The sequence below is a fragment of the Mauremys reevesii genome, linkage group 9 (assembly GCF_016161935.1).
Source record: "Mauremys reevesii isolate NIE-2019 linkage group 9, ASM1616193v1, whole genome shotgun sequence".
In the NCBI taxonomy this organism is placed as follows: Eukaryota; Metazoa; Chordata; order Testudines; family Geoemydidae; genus Mauremys; species Mauremys reevesii.
This window is the reverse complement of record NC_052631.1, coordinates 93,100,981-93,124,545: the sequence shown is the minus strand read 5'-3', so window position 1 is coordinate 93,124,545 and position 23,565 is coordinate 93,100,981. Positions and strand designations below refer to the sequence as shown.

General features: G+C 44.9%; 1 protein-coding gene across 4 annotated transcripts in view; it reads left to right on the top strand.

Annotated features, from left to right (window-relative positions):
* MAMLD1 (mastermind like domain containing 1) overlaps positions 1-23,565 on the top strand; it is a 93,481-nt gene that overhangs the window by 68,382 nt on the left and 1,534 nt on the right. For all 4 annotated transcript variants that reach the window (XM_039490002.1, XM_039490001.1, XM_039490000.1 and 1 more), the window contains exons 3-4: positions 21,185-21,331; positions 23,231-23,312. In XM_039490002.1, coding sequence (XP_039345936.1) covers positions 21,185-21,331; positions 23,231-23,312 — 229 coding nt within the window. The remainder of the gene's footprint in view (positions 1-21,184; positions 21,332-23,230; positions 23,313-23,565) is intronic.

The following is a 23,565-nucleotide window of genomic DNA, read 5'->3' as shown; positions in this document are numbered from 1 at the left end:
TTCATTCAGTTTTCTGTAGGGAAATGTGGTGTTTAACAGAAAAATTGCATAACAAGGATGTTACTTTTTTTGCTCCCTTTTCCCAAGAGATGTCCCGTGACTTCCTCTATTACTCCATTAATCGCTATAGCTCAGAATTCGTTCTGATCAAAGGAGCAGAATGAGGTTGAAAAGGGCAGATTCTGGCAATTGACTTGACTGTTTAGATTCCCTACTGAGCTCATTTACATCTGGAATTAAGCTGTTCCTGCTGTATTTTTCCTCCTCAGTTTGTTGACAATAGTACTCTTTCCAGCCCCGTCCTCATGGGGGGGCAGCAGCGCTGAAGGCAGAGCAATAACCATGGGCTGACCGACCATTCAGATTACTTTGACTGAGATTCAGAACAGAATTTCTCTAAGATCTGTAGAACCAAAGTCATGCCATGCTACTAGTGAGGCTACACAATCCGCTTGTGAATTTTCAGTGTTGGTTTGACTAGCTGTGTCTGTCTTTAGATCTCATTATTTATTCCAGTATAGAACCTGCTAACTGACCAGAAGCTCAGGAGAAACTGAAGTAAATAATTAAGTTTGTGTGTTTTATGTAAGCACCGTGTTTCCGTCTTCTTCAGCTAAACCTGGATTATTACCTATGCTTCAAATGAGGAAGAAATCATTTTAAAATACGTAAGGAAAAAAATTGTAAACCTCTTGAAGTCTCTGGTGAAAGTCTTACTTTACCATATAATGGCTTAGTTAAAGGATGCAGTTGACTTTAATGTCTCTTTATGTTGAGGTCAGGTCTTGGTACCATGAAGTGCTTCTGGATTTCTGAAAAGTGTGTGTGTGTGTGTGTGTGTGAGAAATATATAATGTCCTTGGCAATTTGGTGCCTGATCACGCACCCCAAATTTCCACTGATGTCACTGGGAGTTCTGCGCGCACAAGGAATGGGGTGTGTGGCCCTTGATGTGATAATTATTTTATGATTAAACCGCTCTCAAAAGTGTGCTAGATGCTTCACAGACAACAGAGATAGATACATTCCCTGCCCTCAACAGAGATTCACATATCATTGAACTGACCTATTGTTGCTGAAATGTGAATGGCACTCCGTTATCGGGGAATATTATGTATTTAATGGTTTAAGAGTACTTAAGATTAGCATGAGCAGAGAGAGAGAGAGTGATGTTATCATTATGTACTGACTGGCATTCTGAAAAAATGTCAGTAGAGCCAGTCAACAATTTTCTGTACATGTGTTTTTTCTGTTGGTATTTTTTTAAAAGGGAAATTTCTGCTTTCATTGAAAGTTGTCATTTTTTTCCAAAAACCGGAAAAATCTATTTTAAACTGAAAATTTTCCACTTGGATTTTTTTTCTGGAAAATCCCAACTATTGAAAGAAAAACTGGGATTTTGTTTTCATCAGAATTGTTTGCAGAACGGTGGAACAGGGAAAATCCTTTGGACAGCCAGCTCTGCGTGTGAGCTTTTTTTTTCTGATGTACACGCTGACAGGCTGGGGTTTTAATTTAAAAATGAGCAAGTGTCCTGAATTAGAGTTCCTGTGTGAAATGAAGTCAGAGGGGCAGTCCACGTTGTACCTCCTTTACCCATTCTAGCTTTCCCCAGTGTGTAAATCTGTGTCAGTTTTAACATGTTGGAGTCTTCCCAGAATCTGCATGGACTCTCTTTAAGCAAGAAATGTTGTTACACTATGGGCAGTAATTTAACTCTCTCCATGACTTCTTGTTTTGTTTACGTACAAGTGTGAACAATACTGAGGGTTACCTAGGGGCTTCTGAAAGAATGATGATGTCCAGATGCCACTGTAAAGAAGATCTTGTCTCTCGAGTACAAATCCTTGCCCCTATCTCTCTCTTAATTAAACGTTTTAGGGACAGTTACATAATTGCTTTCTAGAGTACTGTAAAGTGTAACTAAATGGTAAAGTTGTTTTGTACCCTGCTCACAAAGCTGTTTTTTGCCTTCTAACTGGGAGCAGATATTTTTAAAATCATGACCACTACAATAACCCTTTCCAAACCAGACCTTTGTGTCTGAAAATCTGGATTCTGAGGGAAATATAGGGAGCCTTTCCATGCCCACGGTGTAACCTAAGAGCTTTAGCAAAAAAAGAAGGAATTAAAGTAATTCAGAGTAGTAGAGGCATGAAAACTTAAGTGACCTTCTGTAAATTCTGTGTGCATTTCTACCCCAATTACACTATATCCTCTCCTGTAACACTGTTCTTCCACACGTTTACTGCTCAGAAAACAAACAGCTACTCATCTTTGCAAACATGTGTACCAGTTTCCCATACATTACAGGCTTGAACGCGTATTTTTAACAGCAATTCATGATTGGGATGACGGGAAGGAAATGAGCAGAAAACATCATATTCTATCTCTCTCTGAAATCTTGCTGGTGAAAGATACAGTTACCACCACAATGATCAGATGCTAATTGATTCATTGTGCTGTGAGGCAAGTGCTGAGCAGAGGAGCCGGGCGGGTTGTCTTCTTACTCAAACTCCACTTTGGTTTAGTTTGTGAGGAAGGGCAGGAGAGGGCTAGAAAGCTGCTGCCACTACATCCAGTGCATGTTTTTCTCAGAAAAGAAGAGGCACCGCCAGCCAAGAGCTCTTTCCTTTGGAAACTGTGGCTGGGAAGGGCCCCTTTGGCTTGCGAGACGAAGTGGGCAGGCAGACAGCCCCTTTCCTGAATCCCAGGCAGGCAGGCAGGCACCAGACGGCTGAAGGAAGAGAGGCACCAGGCTGAATTAGATTGCCTCACTGTCCAAAGCAGGCAGTCAGAGAGTCAGGCTTAATTGGTTTGCAGCTGTTCATTTTTCCCTTCCCCCCTCCCCTGTGTCCTTTCCCTCTCCTCCTATCTGACCCCCACACCCACCATCACTCTAGCTAGCAGAACGGAAACCTCGCCAAGTTGGGAAGGAGGATCTGAATTGTCTGACTAATTTTTAGCTACCTTTCCCTAAAGAGCGGCAGCAAAGGGGAAGGAAAGTAAAGCCTTTTAAACAACAAACAAACAACAAACCCTTCAGTAAAACCCAGTAATTTTAGTTGAACTGTATTTTTTTTATCTTATTTTTTTTGGTGTGTGTTTGGTGCAGGAGGTGTTGTTGCAGTGTTTTGTTGTTGCCGAGTGGCTGAAGACCAGGCTTTCCTCACTGTCCTTTAGCTGTTACAAGCTGCGGCCAAGTGACCAGTGAGTTTTGGGTGCCATTGACAGAGACCTTTTTAAAGGGGTTTCGCTTTCAGAAAGTCCTGAACAATGGGCCTCTGGGAAATAGGCCCAGTTAGAGGGTCTCAAGTTGGGCCCCTAAAATCACTGGTCAGTTTTGAAAATCTTGGCCTTAAATCCTAGTTCTCAGATTGTGTATGTTCGGGGTGGGAGCCTGCAATGGGAATTTCACACATCCCTGATTTAGTTTAACTTTTGCACCGTTTACATTCTCCAAGCTGCATTGAAGATGATGGGATTGTGATCTTTCCCAGGGAGAAATGACAGGCACCGCTTGCCTCACATTCTCTCTATCCCATTGCTTTCTCCGACTTCCTGGGGTCTACCTTTACAAACTGCACCCACGTGGGACTGAGATTCACCTTAGGGGAAACTTCACTTTAATATGATGTGCTTCTATAATGATCTTGGATGCTGGATACCAACTCTTCTTTAAAATTATGACAGTCATGGTGGCTTCTTCAGAAAGAGGAGATGAGTAGCAACCCCCCTTTCTTTTTGATCCAGGCACCTTCACTTCTGTAAATCCATCTTGAAGCCCCATGGCTTCTAACAGTATCCTCTGAGTCAGAGTTAGAGGTGACCAAGCCAAAATTGCTCATGTCACAGAAGTTGGCTCATTGGAAAAAATAACAATTTGACACATGCCAGAGGAAAGACTCTGGAAGATGCAACAGAGCATTTGTCAACTCCAGCGTAATTATCAGTACTGCATTCAAAAGAGAATCCATCCCCCGGGTCCTATGACTTCGTCCTGTGAAGCGGCCCAGTTCTACTCTGGATCTTGGCATCTCTGACTGTTCTTTACTCAAGAGCTCATATGCTGGATGCTGTAGTATAGACAATCTCTAAATTATTTCCAGTGCAATGAAGTGCTCCCTGAATTAGTACCTTGGAGAGACCCTGAGGGATTCCTCTTCCAGAACCAGCATGGTTTGCAGTGTCTCCAGGATTGGGGTTGGGGGAGGTACACAGTCCAAAAGTTCTTGTTCCTGAAAAGTGCATCTCACCTCACTATTCTTGAGCTGAGGATCATCAGAAAAACTCTCTGATCCATTAGAGAATTCTTGTAGGACCAAGCCATCATGATCTGCTCGGACAAAGCCTCTGAAATGGCATTTGCCTCATCACACTAAGGCACCAAAACCTCTTGTTTCGGTGAGGAGCCACTTTTTTGTTTCCTTACTTCCTTGATGCTTCTGGTTTAAGGACCTGCCACTCTGCTTTGTTGGTGGGACTCCAGTTATCTGTCAGTTCACCCAGGTGGATGGATCCTGCCTTGCAGGCAGGGTTTTAGCTCTCTGGTATCCAAGTGGCAGTCTGCTTTTTTGGGTCCGTTCACTTCCAGCAGCAATGTCAAGCGAACCCAGTTTTGCAGCTGGTGTTAAGTGCCAGAGGCGACTTTTCTGGTGTCTCTTGTGCTCATAGAATTTAGTATATATTTTTCCTCCATTCCAATGATTCACATGGTCCTTGGGGGTGGAAGTGGTAGGAGAGAAAGGAAGATATAACCCAGGGTTGGTTCATTCTTCTGGTAAAGCCAGTTGTGGATGTGCTTTTTCCCCTCTCAGACCAGATCTTTTGTCCCAGTAGCATATTGGGCCTCTCAACTTACTACTATGGTATCCACCAGTTTGCTCGTGACTGTTCCCTACGGTCTCCTAGATATCTTCCTTCAGGTCACTAGATCTTCAGTGCCCTAGTAACAGCGTAAGGGAGTGAGAACACCCCGGTGAATTGACCCAGCATGCAGTGACTCTATGGCCATGTGGTGAGCGAGCAATCAAGAGTTTAAGGTATGCTAATCTGTTTAGATAGGAAATACTTGCCGGGAGTTTATTTTTATGATGTCTGCATTAGTATAAACCAGAGCTTGAAGTGGGCACCAGTTCTGTGTTTTGACACATTGCTCTTACTCCACAAGAGCGTAGTGGGGCAGGGGAGGCCTTCGTGGGGTCGGGCGGGTCTGGGAGTAAGTACTGTGATGGGCGGGAGGATTTGTGTCTGTGGGAACGTTTATTAAGAAGTAAAGTGGATCCGTGATTTTTTTTTTTAAATCTGTTCAACACGCAGCTTTGTAATGGCTCTGGCGGGTCCACATGAGCCCTACAAAGATGTTGAGCCTCATCTCTAAGAGGGGAAATCTGTTGTGTCCTGATTAGTGCTGGTGAAATCAGAAACTTTTTTCAATACAGATAAAAATCTTGTGAATGAAAATATAACCTGAATTTTAATGAGAGCGGGTTACATACTGCAGGCCAGATCCAGGACTTGTTGCCTCTTTGTGAGAAAGGAGGCTGGTGACAGAGAGAGCAGTCACTGCACTCCCACAATGGTATCTCCCAAAACCACAGAGTTCTTGCTCTCCCATATCCTCTGTGGGAGGAGGCAGGAATCCAGGGCAGTGTTTGGGCTCAGGACAATCTAGCATAGATACTCCCAGACCTGACCTGCTGCATCTTGTGCAGATTCCTCCAGCCCTTAGGTGTGTGAAGCTAGTATAGGGCACCGCATCAATGCTGCCTTTGCATGCCAGGCTGAACAACCAGAATGAAGAGAGTCTGAATTTGGCCAGCCATCATAGCCCTTTTAATGATGGGGAGTGGTAGGTTCTGTTTTGTCCTGAGTTAATAACCAGTTCCTCGTTTAAAAATAACCCTGCAATTAAAACAAAATGCCTAATGATTTAGGATGTGACACTGCAGCACAACCAGTCTTCCTCGGCGTTGGCTGAACATGAAGATTCACTCCTGCTCTGAATATTTCATAATTGCTTTACAAGAGGTATAACTGATGGGAGCAGCTTAATGAAATGCAGACAGTGACAGAGTTGTGCAAAGAGTTAGCCCTTTGAGGCTGGGAAAAGCTCTTATTTCAGGTGTTCTAAACTCGTTTGGCTCCTTCTGTATAATGACTACTTCTGTGCATTGCTTAAAGATACACAAACAAAAAGGACCACTTTATTGTAGGGCCCATTAACTCCTTCTGATGCCTGTGCCATCTCTCTCTCTCTCTCCCCCCTTCTCTCCAGTGTCCCTAGCCTCTGTTTTCCAGAAGCTGGGAATGGACGACAAGGAATGAATCACTTGATGTTTCCCTGTTCTGTTCATTCCCTCTGGGGCACCTGGCATTGGCCACTGTTTGATACTGGGGTAGATGGACGTTCTTAGTCTCTCACTCACTCTCGCCCGTGTGCACGCACACGGAATAATTTTAAGGAATTCCGCAACTCTGCCACGTCTTTCTCTCACCCCCACCCTCCGCCCCTGTCTTCCACTGCATTTCAGCATATGTGCATCCGCAGGCAGAGTTTGTCCCTTGTATTCAATTTCAGGGCAACGAGCATTCCTTGGAATAGCTTGACCATTGGTTAAAGTGGATGGAAACAGATATGGGAGCACTGACCGCAGCAGTCTGGGAGGAGCCGTGGGGAAGAAGGGGGATCTCCTCTCTGCTTATTGCAGAGAAGAGAGGGATCAGTGTGTCCTCCAACCCCATCCCAGGAGCTTGGCTAAGGGTGCAGCTACACTACCCTCCAGATCGGTGGGTAGCGATCGATCTATCGGGGGATCGATTTCTCGCATGTAGTGTAGACACGATAAATCGATCCCCGATCACTCTCCCGTCGACTGCTGAACTCCAGCTCGGCAAGAGGCGGAAGCAAAGTCGATGGGGGAGCCGCGGCCGTTGATCCGGGGGAGCCGCGGCCGTCGATCCAGCGCCGCGAGGACACGAAGTAAGTAATTTTAATTCAGTCTAAGGTACGTCGACTTCAGCTACGCTATTCTCATAGCTGAAGTTGCGTATCGTAGCTCGATTCTCACCCCCAGTGTAGACCAGGCCTAAGAAGTGTAACTGTGGTCACAGGAACATGCTGGATAAAGACCCTATGTGCTGAGCCCTTTCTATGAACTTCCCAGTCCACACCAATGACCACTCCAGTGGAATGAAAAGCCTGCACCAGGTTAAACCCACCAGCTGAGTTGCTTGAATCTGCAAACACAAGTCTGTGTAAAATTTAAAAATAAAAGCAATGTTATTTATTGCTTTGGAATTGGGGATTATACATAGTCCTCTTGGTGTGTGACTCCTGGCTGTGTGCGTAGTTCCTAAGACATCGCCGCGTTCATCGTTTACCTTTGGAACAGTCTGTCTGCTTAATGAACGTGGCAAACAGAAGCCTCACCTGCATTTGTATCTTGTGACGACGTTTGCAGTTGAGTGAAAAAGTGCCCGAAGACACATTCAGCACAGATGCACTTACTTCGAGCGCTCAGCCCCACAAGAGTCCACTGTATGATAACAGTACATGCTGGACCAAGAGAGCTGAAATCCCACTGTCAGCGAGCAAAAACAGTCATGTTGAAGCTGTGGAGTCTGTAGCCACGAAACTGGACTCTGGCATGCGAGATAAACCCAAGATAAATTTTAGAGAGTAGTGATCTGCAGCACTGATTACAGGACTGGGAGCCAGGGACTGCTGAGTCCTATTTCAGGGGCAGGATGGTCCTGTGACTAGGGCCCTAGACTAGGACTTTAGCAACCGGGGTTCAATTCCCTGTTTTGCCACTGACTTCCTGTGTGACCTTGGGTGAGTCATTTAACTTCTCTGTGCCTCAGTTCCCCATCTGTAAAATGGGGATGGATAGCACTTTCCTACCTCACAGGAGTGATGTGAGGTCAAACACATTAAAGATAGTGAGGCGTTCACATACTGGAGGGGGCATGTAAGTATCTTAGATAGCTGTGACTCCCCTGCCTTCCTCCATAGCCTTGGGAAAGTCACTTCACCTCTCTCCCTCAGCAACATAGAGACAGTATCCACCACATAGTGTTGTTGAGAGGAATAAGGAGATTATCTCCATATTTCTAGTGCATGCATCATTGTAGGGTCTAGGTGCCACAGTCAAGAATCAAAGGAGTATCCTGTCATATTCTGCTTCTCTCTCAGGGCAAAATTCTGCCCTGGATATCCACAGACTAGTTACCGGGGCACAGGTTGGGACCATCATATAGCTGGTGTTCCCGGAAGGAATGCTGGCTGACTCGTGGGTAGTGCAATAATCTGTTTGTTTGCAGTATAGTATTTAGCAACTAGATGTCTCTACGCACAGTATAGGATTCCACACATGCTGTGGAGCCTGGTAAACACGGAGACGAAGCTGGAACTCAAACTGTGATGAAGCCTGTTTGTGTCTAAAGAAAATAACTCTAACTACCATTGATGACTGATCTTTAAAAAGTTCTGTGATTCTATATCTCATGACAGGGTACACAGGTCAGAACAGTGCAGTATGCATGGGTGAGGTGAGGGAGGGGATGACACTTAGTAGGAACAGGTTTATTCTCCCAGGGAGATGATGGCCAGCCTGTATGCAGGGCGTAAGAGAGGGGAACTCATTGGCCTCTCCCTCCTCATGCAGCTGAACAGGGACGGTCAGAATCTATTTGGATATAATCTTGTGGGTGAGTCATTCTACTCTAGGGGAATCTCCTTCGTAGGTCCCTTCAGTGAGGGGAAAGCCCACAAAAAAAGAGAAGTGGCCTTCTCTAAAAGAGGCAAGATACAAACTCATCCTGCTGTCCTAAGGCCTACAGGAGTTTCACACTGGATTGCATCAGACATAGCCTCCCTGTATTGTTTGGAAGACACAGGGGAGAATCTATCATCTACAATAGGTACAAACTTCCTGTTGTTCAGAACAGACACCTGTCCTGTGGGGTAATGGAGAAAACAGCTGCCATCACCCAGAGGCGAACTGGGAAGGCAGTAATAGCAAATAAATGTCTTGGGACTTAAAAAAACAAGTTAGAGTATAAGGCCTATATTTCTACTTCTGGGTACCTACCATTAAGTTCCTAAAAAGTGGCCTGATTTTGCACAGGTGCTGATCACCTGCCCCTCCCATTGGCTTCAGTGGCACACCTGGGTGTTCAGCACTCCTGAAAATCAAGGCACTTATAATTAGGCACCTAAATGTGGGTTTTGGCTTATCTAGCTTACCGTTAGGAACACTGATTTGAAAATTCAGGCTTTTGACTGCTGATTTAAGGGTTACAGTTCTTACTAAAGTCTGAAATCAAGGTATTTCTTCCTTTCCTCTGCATTGGTCATTGTTACTCACAGAAGGCAGCTGGGGGGCAGGGGGAGACTGGGACGTATTTAAATGCACATGGTATTTTTCTTGCACTCTTCATCAGGCCTGCATTTCACTGCAGATTAGCAATATGTATGACGCAGGACTTTGAGACCTCATGTGCACAGATATTATCTTTTCTGCCCCTCACATTTGTTTACAGAAGTGTTTACCGCATGTGCATGCTCACTCGCTCTCTGTCACATGCACATGCACAGCTAAAACCTAACAGAGGCGAGGAAGCTCAGTTCGCTTTTTTTTTTTTAATCATTGCAAAACAGGAACAAATGAGTGTGTCACTTTAAACCATGAGACCACTTAGTCCATAAAGACAGATTGGGCGTCTTTGTGCTTCCAGGGACAGGCCAGAATTCCATAGTGATCCCACTGTTCTCTCTCTCTCTTTCCCCCCCTTGGCCTCCACCCACCTCTCCCTTCCACCGCCTCTCGAGATTTGCTTAGCGTTTGCCTGCCTCTGTTTTTGTGGCTGGTAACCAGCAGAAGAATGGAATGGATTTAATGATTTGTTGGCTGCAGTGCCAGTATGATTAAGTCAATAAAGCTGCAAGCTGAAAACAGACAGGGTAGTTACAGTATATGACTTTAACCTTGTTAATGCATGTTTACGTCCTTCTGCCCACTGCATAGCCGTACGTTACATAAAGAAGATCTGATCAATCTTTAACCCATTAAATAATTCATAAAGTGAGAGCAGACATCAGCTCCTTGCAAAGCGGATCAGTAACCATGGGGTCAGCAATAACTTTGGTTCCCTGGACCATATCCAGCATGTTTAAACTATGGTGATGTCACCAGGCAAGCGTTTAACCTTAATCATTTGTATGCGAACAAAGGGAAGTTAACTGTTGACGCGCGATGTCCTTTTGTGAAAGAAGCGCTTGTAATGGCTCTGCAATGTCCATGCCTCAGATGGAAGATGGAAATCTCACCAGCCTTCCCAAGACCCTTGATTTTTCTGTGTCACTTGGTATATTTAAAAAACCCAAAGAGTAAAATTTTCAAAGACGTGTGTCTTAGGCACTCAAGTCCAATTTTCATTAGTGGATGAAGCTGCAGTGGATGAAGACCTGAGACTTTGGGAGTTGAGCAGGAAAGGGCATAGACAAACAGAAGCTTGAGGTTTCAGGCTAAATGCCTCAAGTTAGGCAGGTTTGCTCCGCCATAAAGCTCTTCAAAGGCTGGTTTGCTCAGTGTCCGGTCCATGGCACTTTCTTTTCTGTAGCCATGTGGCCTTGTGGCTAAGTAACTGGACTAGGACTTGGGAGTTCCCAACTGTGGCACATATTCCTTGTGTGACCTTGGACAAATCATTTAATCTCTCCATTCTTCAGTGTCCCTAAATAGGGGATAATTGTCTTCCAACTCATAATGGCCCCCTAGTGGCCTTTATGCCAGCTGCAGATCACTGGAGTGCAGCGTGTCCAGGCCACCCACCTAGTATGCCCACTGCCATGCCCTCTGTGTGCCAGCTACAACAACTCAGGACTCCACCACAGGGGCAGTGTGAAGGGGCGCTTTGCATAAGGAGAAGCTGTGTCTGGACTTGTAAAATACAGGAAAAAATGGTTTGGGGTAGAATTTTCAAAGTTAAGTAAAAGAGTCAGGGGTCTGACACCCATGGAATTACAATGGCAACTGAGTGCCTAATTCCCTTAGGTATCATTGAAAAATTGCAGCCAGCGTGTAGTTAAACAAATTTTCAAACCTTGCGTCTGACATTATGCATGCATACATTTGCATGAGCAGACCCCCCACTTGTGGATCCAGAAGGGTATTTGCATATGCAAATAAAGCAGTTAGACACTTGTGCACATAACTGTGGTACTTGCACACACGAGCAATTGCAGGCCAAAGTTTCAAACCAATCCTGCATAGTATGACTGCCTTTACAGGCAGATTTATTGGTTACAGAAAACCAGAAAGGTCAGGCATCCAGATTGCCATGCACATCAGAGCATATCTCAGAATCCAGTACACAAGTACACAAGCCTGGTAGCTGAATTTTCCAGACACATAGCGATACTCACTGTGAGCTTGAGATCAGAATCTGCACCCGTCAGTGTGCTGATGCCAGCGTATGCTGGCGGGAGCTAGGAATTAAGACTCCCAAGAGCTAGTGCTGATTCCCCTGTTATTTAATTACTCTCTTTTGCTTTATTATTTGTACTGATCAGGACTCTTACATTAATTTGCCCTGTGTGGTTTTGCAATCTAGAGCTGTGGTCTCTGTTCAGGAGAAGGTGCCCCAGAACTGATGGCAAATCAGATCTGATTTGAGAAAAAAATCCATGTTAATTTCCTATTAATTTTTAGCTTGGAATTTTCTGTTTTACATCTGAAAATCCTTCCTTCCCAGTCTCTTTATTTCCATAAACTAGCCCATATTCACCCAGTGATGCTTTATTAGCACTGCACCCACCATAGGCTATATTATGCATCTGGTAATTTTTGTGCATTGACTGGGGGGGAAGGAGAGTTGTGCATTTGTGTGGGGGGTGGGGGTCTACTTGATGGAATATGGAGGTGCTCCAAGCATATGTTAATGCTGAATGGGGGAGGGTCCCAATTCTTGACCCATAGCTAATATCCTACAAGTCAGGTGAAGCTACCAAGGATTCCTGGGCTATAGCTTGAAATGCTTCAGTTATCTACAAATAAACACCATTAATTGCTTTTAGAGTGTGTCATGCAGTGGTTAAATAATGAGATCTTTGTTCCCGTATTTGTACATCAGCCTGTTTGGAGGTGGGGGGAAAAGTCTGAAGTGGTGAAATTATTTAAAATTAGTGGGGATATTTACAGGAAGACATAAAGAACTGTCAGTAGTAGAAAGCGGCATTTTATGTTCTTGTCCCAGATGACCTTGCTCCAAGGACAAATCAGAGCTTGATGAAATGAAGCTGCAGATGGCTAGTGATCTCAACTCTGTAATAATGAAATGACAGAAGAAAAAAATGAGCCCTCTCCAGTTTGTAAATACAATCTGAACGGAAGGGGGAAAGGAATTTTGAAGGGGCGATTGAGTTGACTTGGTTATAGCATTTCAGCTCTAGATGTCTTAATAAATATTTCTCATGATTTTTTTTTAATTAGCGGCACCATGTACATTAATAGTCAAGGGTGCCTTAATATTTTTTTTCTATTTTTAGATGTTAGCACCTTGGCTATGACTTTGCTTTGCAGGTCATAGCCTATTTATTATCAGGTTTCAGAGTAGCAGCCGTGTTAGTCTGTATCCACAAAAAGAACAGGAGTACTTGTGGCACCTTAGAGACTAACCGATTTAAGGTGCCACAAGTACTCATGTTATTTTTATTTATTATCAGTTGTTTCAGCCCAACATTTATTGGTGGTTTTTTGTTGTTGTTGTTTTTTAAGTTGAGGAGCATTTGGAACCTGATTGGACTGATTACTTGATCTGGGAGTTTTAGGTATCTGGCTTGGCAGGAAGGGATGAAAGCAGGTAAGAGATTTAACAGTCAAAAAGTGATTGCTGCTCATGTGCATAATCTATATTATATATTTTTTAAAAATTAACTTACAGAAAGGGAGCAATTCAAAAACTCCTTCTTTTAACCCAGTGGTTCTCAGCCAGGGGTCTGGGGCCCCTTGGGTGGCCACGAGCGGGTTTCAGGGGGTCTACGAAGCAGGGCCAACTTTAGACTTACTGGGGCCCAGGGCAGAAAGCCACTTGGGGCTGAAGCCTCAGTAACGTAGCTTCCTGGGGGCCCCTGTAGTTTCCGTGGGGCCCCGGGCAATTGCCCTGCTTGCTACCCCGTAATGCCAGCCCTGGATTTTATATGCAGAAAAACAGTTTTCGTGACACAGGTGGGGCGTGGAGTTTTTATAGCATGTTGCAGGGAGGGCCCAGAAAGAAAAAGAAGCCCTGTTTTAACCCACTCCATCTTGATTTGGTCCAAGTGATTAAAAATGGCAGAGATCTCCAGAATTGGCCTAATTGCCCGCTGAACACTGAATTTCCTGAATTTTGCCATGTTTGAGCCAAACCTTGCATGGTTATTTCATGTGATCCTTCCCCCGCTACCCCCAGCTATTTAATATATACATTCCGCATCTAGCTGGCGCTTTCTTCTGTGGCTGCTCCTGTTGTGCATTCAGCTACACTGACTCCTGTGAACCTCATCAGCACCTCCGTTAGAGAGAGCGCCTTGACATAACACACCGATTACTTGACTCAAACTGTACTTTATAGACGCGAGCCATTGCAGTTTGTCATTGGGGCTAGCACAACCTTGCAGAGGCGGTCAGAAAGGGACTACTAGCCAAAACTGGGTGAGATAAATACAGTTTTAGATTATCTCACTGAAATTGATAGGCGAGCTGCCCTCAGTGGGAATGAGAGTGCATTGTCAAGGGTTGGAGAATCATGACAGCTGAAACAAGCCAAATATAAATATTTTATTCTTTGCAGAGAATTCCGTTTTGGACTTTGCCTGTACGGAATATAGACATGCAGGAAGTGTATATGTGTAACTAAGGCAGGCAAATTTATTAGAAGGGGTAGTGACCAAAAGACCCTGCTCAAAATGAGTAAGACTCCTAGAATTCTGGCCTTGAATGGAGCAGCCAGTGTGGAACAATGTACATGTGCTGAGGATGCCCTGTGATCAGGACCGTGGCAGAACCTTTCCTACCATTCTGATTTCCTCGGTGCTTCCATAAGAGTGCAGCTCCGATCCTGCTGCTGCTGCCCTTCACTTGGGGAGGTGGAGTGCAGAAGGTCCTCTTCCAAGGTTGCTATTAATGATGCTCTGGCAATCTGCCAGTAGGGGATGCCTGTACCAAGGGTGTGATTTGCAATCTACTCCAGCCCCTCCTGAAAGGCAGGGAGTCATTTTTTATGGTACCATGGCCACTCCTACTCTAAGGCTTGCTTAGACTGCAGTGCATTCAGTGCCCTAGGGTATATGCATCCCCGTGTTACCTTGAGTGTCCCACCGGTCTAAGTGGAACACTGATTGTACTCCTGAACCAGTCTCACGTGCTCCTTGCTACCAATATGATGTTCATTAAAACCTCGTATTAGCATGATCTCAGATAGGCCTGATAAAGCGTGCATTTTCCTCTGTATGAAGTAAAACAACCAATGCAATAACTTGCAGTATTTTTTAGATACTTTTTTCCTTTGTTCTGCTGAATAAAACCAGCTGGGGGAAAAAAATGTGGCAAAATCCTTGCATAAAAGTTTTCACTAATTTGATTAATTGTTTTTGGAAGGGAGAGTTGGGTTGAATGTCCATCCTCTTAAAAGCCTGGATGCATTTAGAAACAGCCTTATGGATATTTCTCTTTTGAGCAGCGTGCAACATAAGAGCAGCTATAAGGAGATGAGCGTATTTTTTAATTTTACGTGGCTAAAACAGTCCCGGGTGTAGTTGCCAACCAGGTTTAGTGATCTTGTCATTGCTTCCATCAGAGAAGGAGGGTTAACTTTGTGTGATGCTAAGCATGCCCGTGCCATAAGAACAGAAGAAAGACCTTAAAAGAACTTTTTTCCCCTGTTTTTTTTTTTTTTACAAAACCGTATACCCATGGATCACTTACAGTCTTCAAACAAAGCTTGTTCCTGCCTGACAGCCCCTGAGATAAGCCTGGAAACTTGAGTCTGATAGTATTTCACATGGTTGTATATCAAGTAAACGGGTGGAAGATGAAAAAAGAAAAGACCCACTGAGTTACACAGTTTGTTTGATCAATGCTTGTATATTGTGTTAAAACAAACAAAGCGGAAAGGAGGAGGGAGGGGAGCTTCAGAAGATGTCTGAACTAAAAGGGTCAGTTTTATCTTGAAGTGCATCTTAGAAGTGGAGATAGAATCGGGGTGGGAGTGGGGGGTGGGGAAGGAAAGAAAGAAATCTTTCCCCAAAGAGCAAATGTAAAGTAATATTAAAGACAATAAATAGGATCTAGAACAGGGGTTCTCAAACTGGGGGTTGGGACCCCTCAGGGGCTCGTGAGGTTATGACACGGGGGGCGCAAGCTGTCAGCCTCCACCCCAAGCCCCGCTTTGCCTCCAGCATTTATAATGGTGTTAAATTTATAAAAAAAGTGTTTTTAATTTATAAGGGGGGGGCGCACTCAGAGGTTTGCTATTTGAAAGGAGTCACCAGTACAACAGTTTGAGAGCCACTGATCTATAATCTGTGCATGCTGATTTAATGTAAATAGTCATGACCTGTTATAACATCAGTTTTAAGTCATGTAACATGAAAATTCTGCCAATGCATGGGAGGCTTTGGGGGTGGGAGGAAGGAGGTTGTTTGTACTAAGATAGCCACATCTCAACCCAAATATTTTCACCTTTTAATATCCATTTAGATTAAAACTTATGGTAGCATTGATAGCAGCTGCTTAGTAAAGGCTTGCACCAGGATTTTCCTTTTTTAAACATATGCATGTCTCCGCCCTCCTCCTATTATGCAGCCTCTCAAGAATACCAGGCAGCGGGAACACCATATGTGGATTCTTTATGGATCCTGCAATTGAGCCAAACAGGCAACTCTCATTGCAGTGTAGTTTGATGCATGGAACAATGAGATCTTTGTGCCAGGAGCTGTACAGACACAGAACAAAAAGGCAGTCACTGCCTCAGAGAGCTTACAAGACAGACAGATGTGGGAGCACAAGGCCACATCTATCTGTCTGAGGACACCACACATCTACATGTCCCCTGTACAGAAGAAAACTCTTACTTGTGGAGGTCAGACTAGATGATCATGATGGTCCCTTCTGATCTTAAAATCTAGGAGTCTGTGAGGTCACTCCTCCAAACACTGTCCAAAAACAAGTTAATGAAACTTCAGGACACCCTGCAAGGTAGGAAAGCCTCATTCTTCCCATTTTACAGACGTGAACTGGGCACATAGGGTATGTCTACAGTGCAGGTAAAAACCCACTGCTGGCCTGTGCCAGCTGACTCAGGCTCGCAGGGCTCTGGCTTGGGGGCTGTTTAATTACAGTGTAGACGTTCAGGCGTAGACTGGAGCCTGGGGTCTAGGACCATGCAGTTAAACAGCCCCTTAGCCCAAGACCCAGGAGCCCAAGTCAGCTGCCATGGGCCAGCCGTGGGTGTCTAATTGCAGTGTAGACATACCCACAGAGGTTGTCTGATTAGCCCAGGCTTTGCAGTGAGTAGTAGCAGAGCCAGAAATAGAACTGTTGAGGAATTTTGTTGCAGTATCTCTTCTATCCTAGTTTGCTGGAATATAGCTTGTTTGTAACTACTTCAGGGTTAATTGTCTCGGCTCAAAAAGCTTGTTAAACATCGGCACTAACGTTTTTGTGTCTCTCCCCCCTCCCCCCATATTAATAGCGAAGAAGTCTGATCTTTGCTGCCTGTTTATCTTTGCATTTTGTCTTTATTCTTTGGTACAGTGGTTGCGCTTAAACATTTACTTCTGTTTTGAGAGCTGTAATTACTGGATTCAGCTGTGAGCCCCATTGAAAGAAAAGGGACTATTTCTCAAACTGGCAGCGTCTTTCAAAAAGGAAGATACTTTTAAAGCTCAGTCACTGTATGCATTTTTAATCAGATGCACTTCAGTTCTTCCACTGCTTGTTACTTTCGTTTGAAATGCACAGTTTTCACTAGCAACTACTCTTGTTCTTTGCAAAGCTGAGTCTATTTCTCACAATAACCCTGCTTTGACCTGGTTATCTGTTAACCACAAAGAATTCTGTTCTGATTAGTCCATCTGTTAACTGTTCAAATTCACATGACTTGGCTTTATTGCGAGGGTCTGTAATATAATGCTCAGTGGCCTCCACTGGTCGCTTATGTCTTGTAAAGTAAATGTGCCTTTCCGAGAGCCACTCTTCTGCAGGTTACTGTCTTCTTGATGTTTTCAATGACTTTTTGTCCAGCAGTTGCAGTCCCCTTTATGCCCTCATTGAAATATATTGTAAATCTTCAATAGCGCTGGTCTTAACTTAGTGCATTTTAAAATTGAAGTTGCTTTATGTTCTATTCCTTAGAGTGCCACCTTAAGAGCAGATGGGAAAATATAGGAATGATGAATGAGATTGGTGCTTTCCAACAATTTTTTAAAAAACCAGTGACTACTTTAGATTAAGGTTAATGGGATTCTTGCCTGCCCATCCAGGGTGACGAAACCCCTCAAGATGCGATTGGGGAAGTCCTGTTGGTTAATGAAGTTCTGTTGGTTAATGAAGACTCATGAAGAATTAAGGACTGTAACTTTCCAGATTCTCACCTAAGTGAACATGTGTGTGATTACTGGATGAACAGTAGAGAGCTGGAGTTTCTGAAATGTGATCACATTGTTAACACAACTCATTTGCCTGTGCACTTACCGCAATTGGAAGCCAGGTTTTTAGAAGTGCGTACGTGCATGGCTGGTAAACGTGGGCCCAGATCCAGCCAAGTACTTGAGCACGTGCTTAACTTTCAGCAGGCACGTAGTCTCAAGTGGAACGATTCATGGCCTTTGAGTTAAGCACATGTGTAAATGCTTTGCTGGATCAGAGCCATAAGTGCTGTGACTGCACACTCAGCCACAGGAATCACCCGTGCTGTTTGTGCATACAAATAGTTCTAACCATGAGTCACTGCATACGCGGTTTATGCTTGTGAATGGCCGTTGATGCGGCTGACCCATCATGGGTGTACACAAAGACCAGGGTTTTCTCCCACAGGTGTCATGGTTGTACCTGAGCACGGATACTAAGCATACACATTCCTGAAAACTGACTCTAACTCTTGCTGCCTAACTCCCAACACAAGCCCCCGATGCTGGGTCCCTATCCACCGACTCACAGCACCAATCCCATCTCCAACCGAAACGGCCAAATTGGAAAGCCCACTGAGTACGGTAGAGCTCTGAAACTGCCATGTGACAGTTTGCCTAGCAACAGAACCACACGCTTTCAACATTTCCAGGCTCCTTACAACGTGCTGTTTGGTTAAAGATTCTGTTGATTTGATGTTTTAATTTGAGTTTTGGAGTGAGAGAGAGAGAGAGAGAAGCTGTGATGTATTATGAAAAACCCAAGTGGAATTCAATGACTGCACACTAGGCATTCATCTCTTTGGATGTAGCCCACAAGTAATTAAACGCACCCCCAGATGTGTGAACACCCAGGGCTGTGGTCTCTGGCTTTGAAATTCAAATCCTACCCAAGATCCCATCTTCCTGAAATTTAAAATGGGATAGCCCAAAGCATGGGCCAGTTCAGATAGTGGCTTGTTTGGCTTGGCCTTAGCATGGGAAGTGATTTTCCTTGGGAAGTGATGAAAAGGAAAAATGTTTAAAGTTCAGTAACCTTTGGTACAGATAGCAGCATCTTTTAGACCACATGCAAGAGCTATTCTTAGTCATGACACTTACACGGTTATTTTCTGCTGTAAGGGAATGCAGTAGTTCCCACTAGTGGTGAAAATAAGAGATTTTTTTTTTTTTTTTTTGTGCTCATCCTAAACATGAACTGTAAAATGAAAGACTTTGAATTCCTTCCTTGTCCCCCCCCCTTTTTTTTTTGCCTAATTTTCCCCCAAGCAAAAATGTGTGTGTGTGTGTATATGTTTCTCTTTAGTGCCTAATTAAATGTTATGCAACACTTATCCCAAATGTAGCAACCTATTCTGGGTATTTGCAAATGAACTTGGCTGATTGTCCTTCTTCCAGCAAAATCCCATATCGTTAGGCCATTCTGCTGCAGCCCAAGAGCTGCAATTAGTAATGTGATTTCCCCTTCTTTACCATTAATAATATGGAAAAAACAACATTATTTTCCTAATTAGGTTTTGGAGAAATTAGAATGAGGTGGACACGATTAGTTTAAAAAAAAAAAAGACGACTTTAATGTTATGACTTGTTAATTCAATAGCCCTGAGCGAAACAGAATGATTGTCCTTGCACTAAACTCGTTTGCTTCAGTAAGCACAGACCCTCTGCACGCAACAAGACAAGTTGGGAGGAAATTGGTGAGATGGTAGGGATTTTAGTGATATGAACATTTCAGTGTCTTTCATGTGTAGAGTACACAAACTGAATCCCTGCTCTTTCAAATATTACCCTAGAGGCAATCCATATTATTCAAAGCTTAACTATGGCTGCAAAATGATATTTGACATGAAAGCAGAACACTAGCTTTACATGAACTTTTGCATTTACATCAGGAGTAAATCATATTTACTTCTCTTCCCCTCCTTCTCCTTCTGTGGGAGGGAGGAGAGAAAAGGAATAGTGTCCAGCAGGATTGTAAGCAAAGCAGCGGTAAGAATGTCTGGTCTTGTGAGACTGCCCATGAATAGGAATGATAATGAGTCCAGTGATGAGTTGCAGGTTTGTGTCTTTTGGTGAATTATCTCACAGGCATTTACATTTCATCAATTGTGGTTTTGCATAATAGACCTAAGTGCTGCAACAAAAGGAGGCGCCATAAAAGTGAGTAATTTCAGTGACCTTCTTGGTAATCGCTCCTATTTTAAAAAAAGTATACATCTCCGAATGACCGGGGCAATCCCTTATAGTGAAACCATCGTGAAAGGCGTTCCTGCTCTGACAGCCTGGCTTTTGACAAACACCCTCCAACGTCTCCTTCTGGTCACTCCGAACCATTGCTCGTATCCTGTTTGCTCCATTTTAGCATGATTCTCATTGTCAGATGTCAAAAGGCAACAACCATTTTCTTCTTGCTTATCTTCTGATAACACTGATTCTCAGACAAAGGATGTGGGCTTCCATTCTGAAAACAAAGGAAACGTGGCCTGGTTAAGAATGCTGGATATAATGTACATAATTCTCTCTGCCAATAATAACAAAGCATCATAAATAATGTAAAAGCTGGATATTAAAATGGGGACTATACTGGTAGCTACTGTGCCTGGGTATAGAGTTTGCCGGAGCATTTCCCTGCTCTTCCTCTTCTTCACTGAAGACGTGGCTTTTTCACTTATTTTTCTTTCCCTAATTACATGCTACCTCTGTAAGATGTTTTGGCTTAAATGTTTCTGACTTTCTCTTCCTTTCAGGTTCTGCTCCCAGAATCTTTGGGGTGCTGTTGTGATGGGCTTTAGAATTTTCCCCTCTGTTCATTTTGGGTCAGATTCTCAGGTGGCGTAAATTGACGCCGATCCGTTATTGACCACAATGGAGCAATGCCAGTTCCCACCAGCCGGGGATTCCAGTGGAGTAACACTGATTGACACCAGTTGGGAATCTGGCTCTTCTCTCTTCTGCATATTCAGGTTCTTGCCTTGTTTCCAGATCATCCTAATCAGGAGCTTTCTCCTCTGATGTTGGTCTCCCCCACTCCCAGCTTTCTGCATGACCTTGGCTCTCCTTTTCCTACGCTTTCCGCAGTGTGCTTCTCCTTTCTATCCAATATCGAGCTCCGGCTCTTCTTCTTCCTTTGTCTGTTAGCGTCACGTTGGGGAATTAGTGGAGAATATAGGGCTTGATTCACATCCCTTCTGCCAGTTACACACCCGTGTGACTCCGTTGATCCCAGTGAATCAGTCCCCTAGCTGTGGGCCAGGAACAGAGAACTTTGGATTAACCTTTGATCCTTCAGTTTCTTTCTGTGTTGATACTCTGAAGTCAGAGCAGTCCACTGCTACTCATTACAACAGCCACAGTGTGCACCATTCAATGTTTGTAAAAATCCAGAAGACGCAGTTCAGGATGGAACAGCAACTGGGCTGGAGGGGGCCACCAGTGGATGGGGACAATGGCTTCTGTTGTGATCTCCCTGGTGAGATTGATTTTTTTTCCCCTCTTTTTTATCTTTCTTGGCAGGATCAAAATCCTGGAATTGTTACCAGACTTCAGGAGCCAGGCACCATCCCAAGCGGAGGCTCGGTGCCTGCGCCAGCTACGGTGAACGGATATACGATGAGGAACCATTTGCTGAAGCAGCAAATCATGAGACGGCAGCTAATGCAGGTTCGGTTTGCTGTGCCTACGTGGCTCCTGTAATGTACGCGTGGCCAGGGTTAAAGTGAGAAGTGCTGCGTAAGAAGTGGCTGTTGCAGTGTATTGCTGGAGTGTGGGAAATCACCAGGCTGGGTCTGACTATCGGTCCATAGAGTCCAGCCTTCTGTCTCTGAGAAAGGCCAGCACCAGTTGCAGCGGGGGAATGGTGTGTGTGTGTGTGTGCGCGCGCACATTCCACTCACTCCTTGTGGAAGAGGAACATATGCCACCTCTATGCTGCTGTTTCCATCCCCTGCAGTCCAGGGTCTGTACTAGGAGAAAGGGCAGTGAGTGAGTGAGTGAGGCGGGGATGGGGGGGGCTTTTCATGGGGATTCCTCCCAGTAGATGGTCCAGCCCCAGGTTGTAGCCCCCTTTGCACTGAGCTTGCCACTCCTCCCAGGAGCCAGGGAGGCCCTTGCAGCAGAGGCGGTGTTGGAGCTTTGCTGTCGGGGAGCTGGGGTGGGAGGGGCTGTCAGGGATCAGAGGCGGGGAGGAGGCACAGAACCTCTGCATGGATGGCCTTGGCTTCCCATGGATCCTGAGGAAACTGCCAGGTGTGGGGCAATCAGACCCCCCCCCCAAGAGGCCAGTGCAATGGGAGCTCCATGAGGGAACCTTGCTGAGATTTCCTCCCCAGGCCTGTCCTGCACGTGGTAGCTGGAGTTACTGGCTGTCTGCCTCCTCTCTTTGGTTTTGCCTCCTTCTCACTACCAAAATGGCCCCACTCCTGACCTGCCCCCATGCCTGTCTGTGCTGGAGTTGTGGGGCACTCATTCCAATCCACACGGTGCTCTCTGCACTGTACGGGCTGTCACAGAGTGGACAGCATGGCACCATTTGGAAGGACATGGCCAGAGCTCCGAGTAGCATAGGCAGGTTGTGCTGGAGAAGATCCCTCTGAAACGTAAGGGAAAGTGCACGGCATACAAGTCAGCTCACTTTAGACAGAGCCCACAATATCCTGGTAAGGAGGGAGCTTCCCATGGGTTCTCCCTGTGGGTCCACAGTAGATTTTGGTTTAAAACAGGGATCTGGCCTATACACACGAGAGTAGAGTCATCTTCCCAACACACTCGCAGCCACCAGCACTGTCCTCCATCAATCTGCCCCCTGAAGGCTGCCCCCTTTCTGTGCGTTCACATGCTGCGAGCACCTTTCATTTCCACCCCCAAGAATCTGGGGCTTCAAAGGATGTGCCCAGACAGCTGGCCCGGTGGATTCTGGGGAGACCCAAAGATTCCTGCAGCACACAGAGCCTGATCCTCTGAGGACAATGGAAAGACTCCCAGGGACTCCAGTGGGCTTTGAATCAGGCCCCGGTTGAGCAGAAACAAGGAGAGCTGGGGGCAGAACTCCCCGCCCCCAGGTGGGTGAATAAAGTGGTCCCGGTGTCATTCCAGCTCCCCTATAGAGGTGGACCTGCTTACACAATTTTTGCCTAAGGCAGTCCCTGCTTAGACTAAAGGTAATAATTGGAGATATCCCAATCTCCTAGAGCTGGAAGGGACCTTGAAAGGTCATTGAGTCCAGCCCCCTGCCTTCACTAGCAGGACCAATTTTTGCCCCAGATCCCTAAGTGGCCTCCTCAAGGATTGAGCTCACAACCCTGGGTTTAGCAGGCCAATGCTCAAACCACTGAGCTATCCCTCCACCCAATAATCTGTGCTATATAGAAGACACCTTTTTAGAAGGGGCACATGAACAGTTAGGTTCCTGACTGAAATGAACTGTCTGGGCTGCACGTCTGACGAGCTTGTGTGTGTAGCTGGGTAGGTTGTTAGTGCCCAACTGGCCGTACTTCAGATGTCTGCTGTTATTTTTGTTCCTTGAGAGGCTGCAACGTGACAACTCTTTCTCTTGTTTTCCAGGAGAAGCAGAAACAAAGCATGCTGGGAGTAGCATCCGAGCAGAGGAGTTCATTTGCGCCCCAGCAGATGAATCAGTTTCAGGGTAAGGAGTGAAAGTGTGTGCTACTAAAAGCTTTGACGAGCCGGGTGCTCATTAAATGCAGGGCTCTTAATACTTTGCATTGAAAGAAAACCATTCTACATTTTGTCACATAAAATGGGATTCTCCTATTTTCTTATCACTCAAGTAGTAACTCTGTGACAAGGAACGCTGTGGCGAGGCCTGTTTAATGAAAGAGAGGAATTAAAGCAAAGCATCCTATTAAAAATCTGCCATGTTTCAGGGATAAATGCAC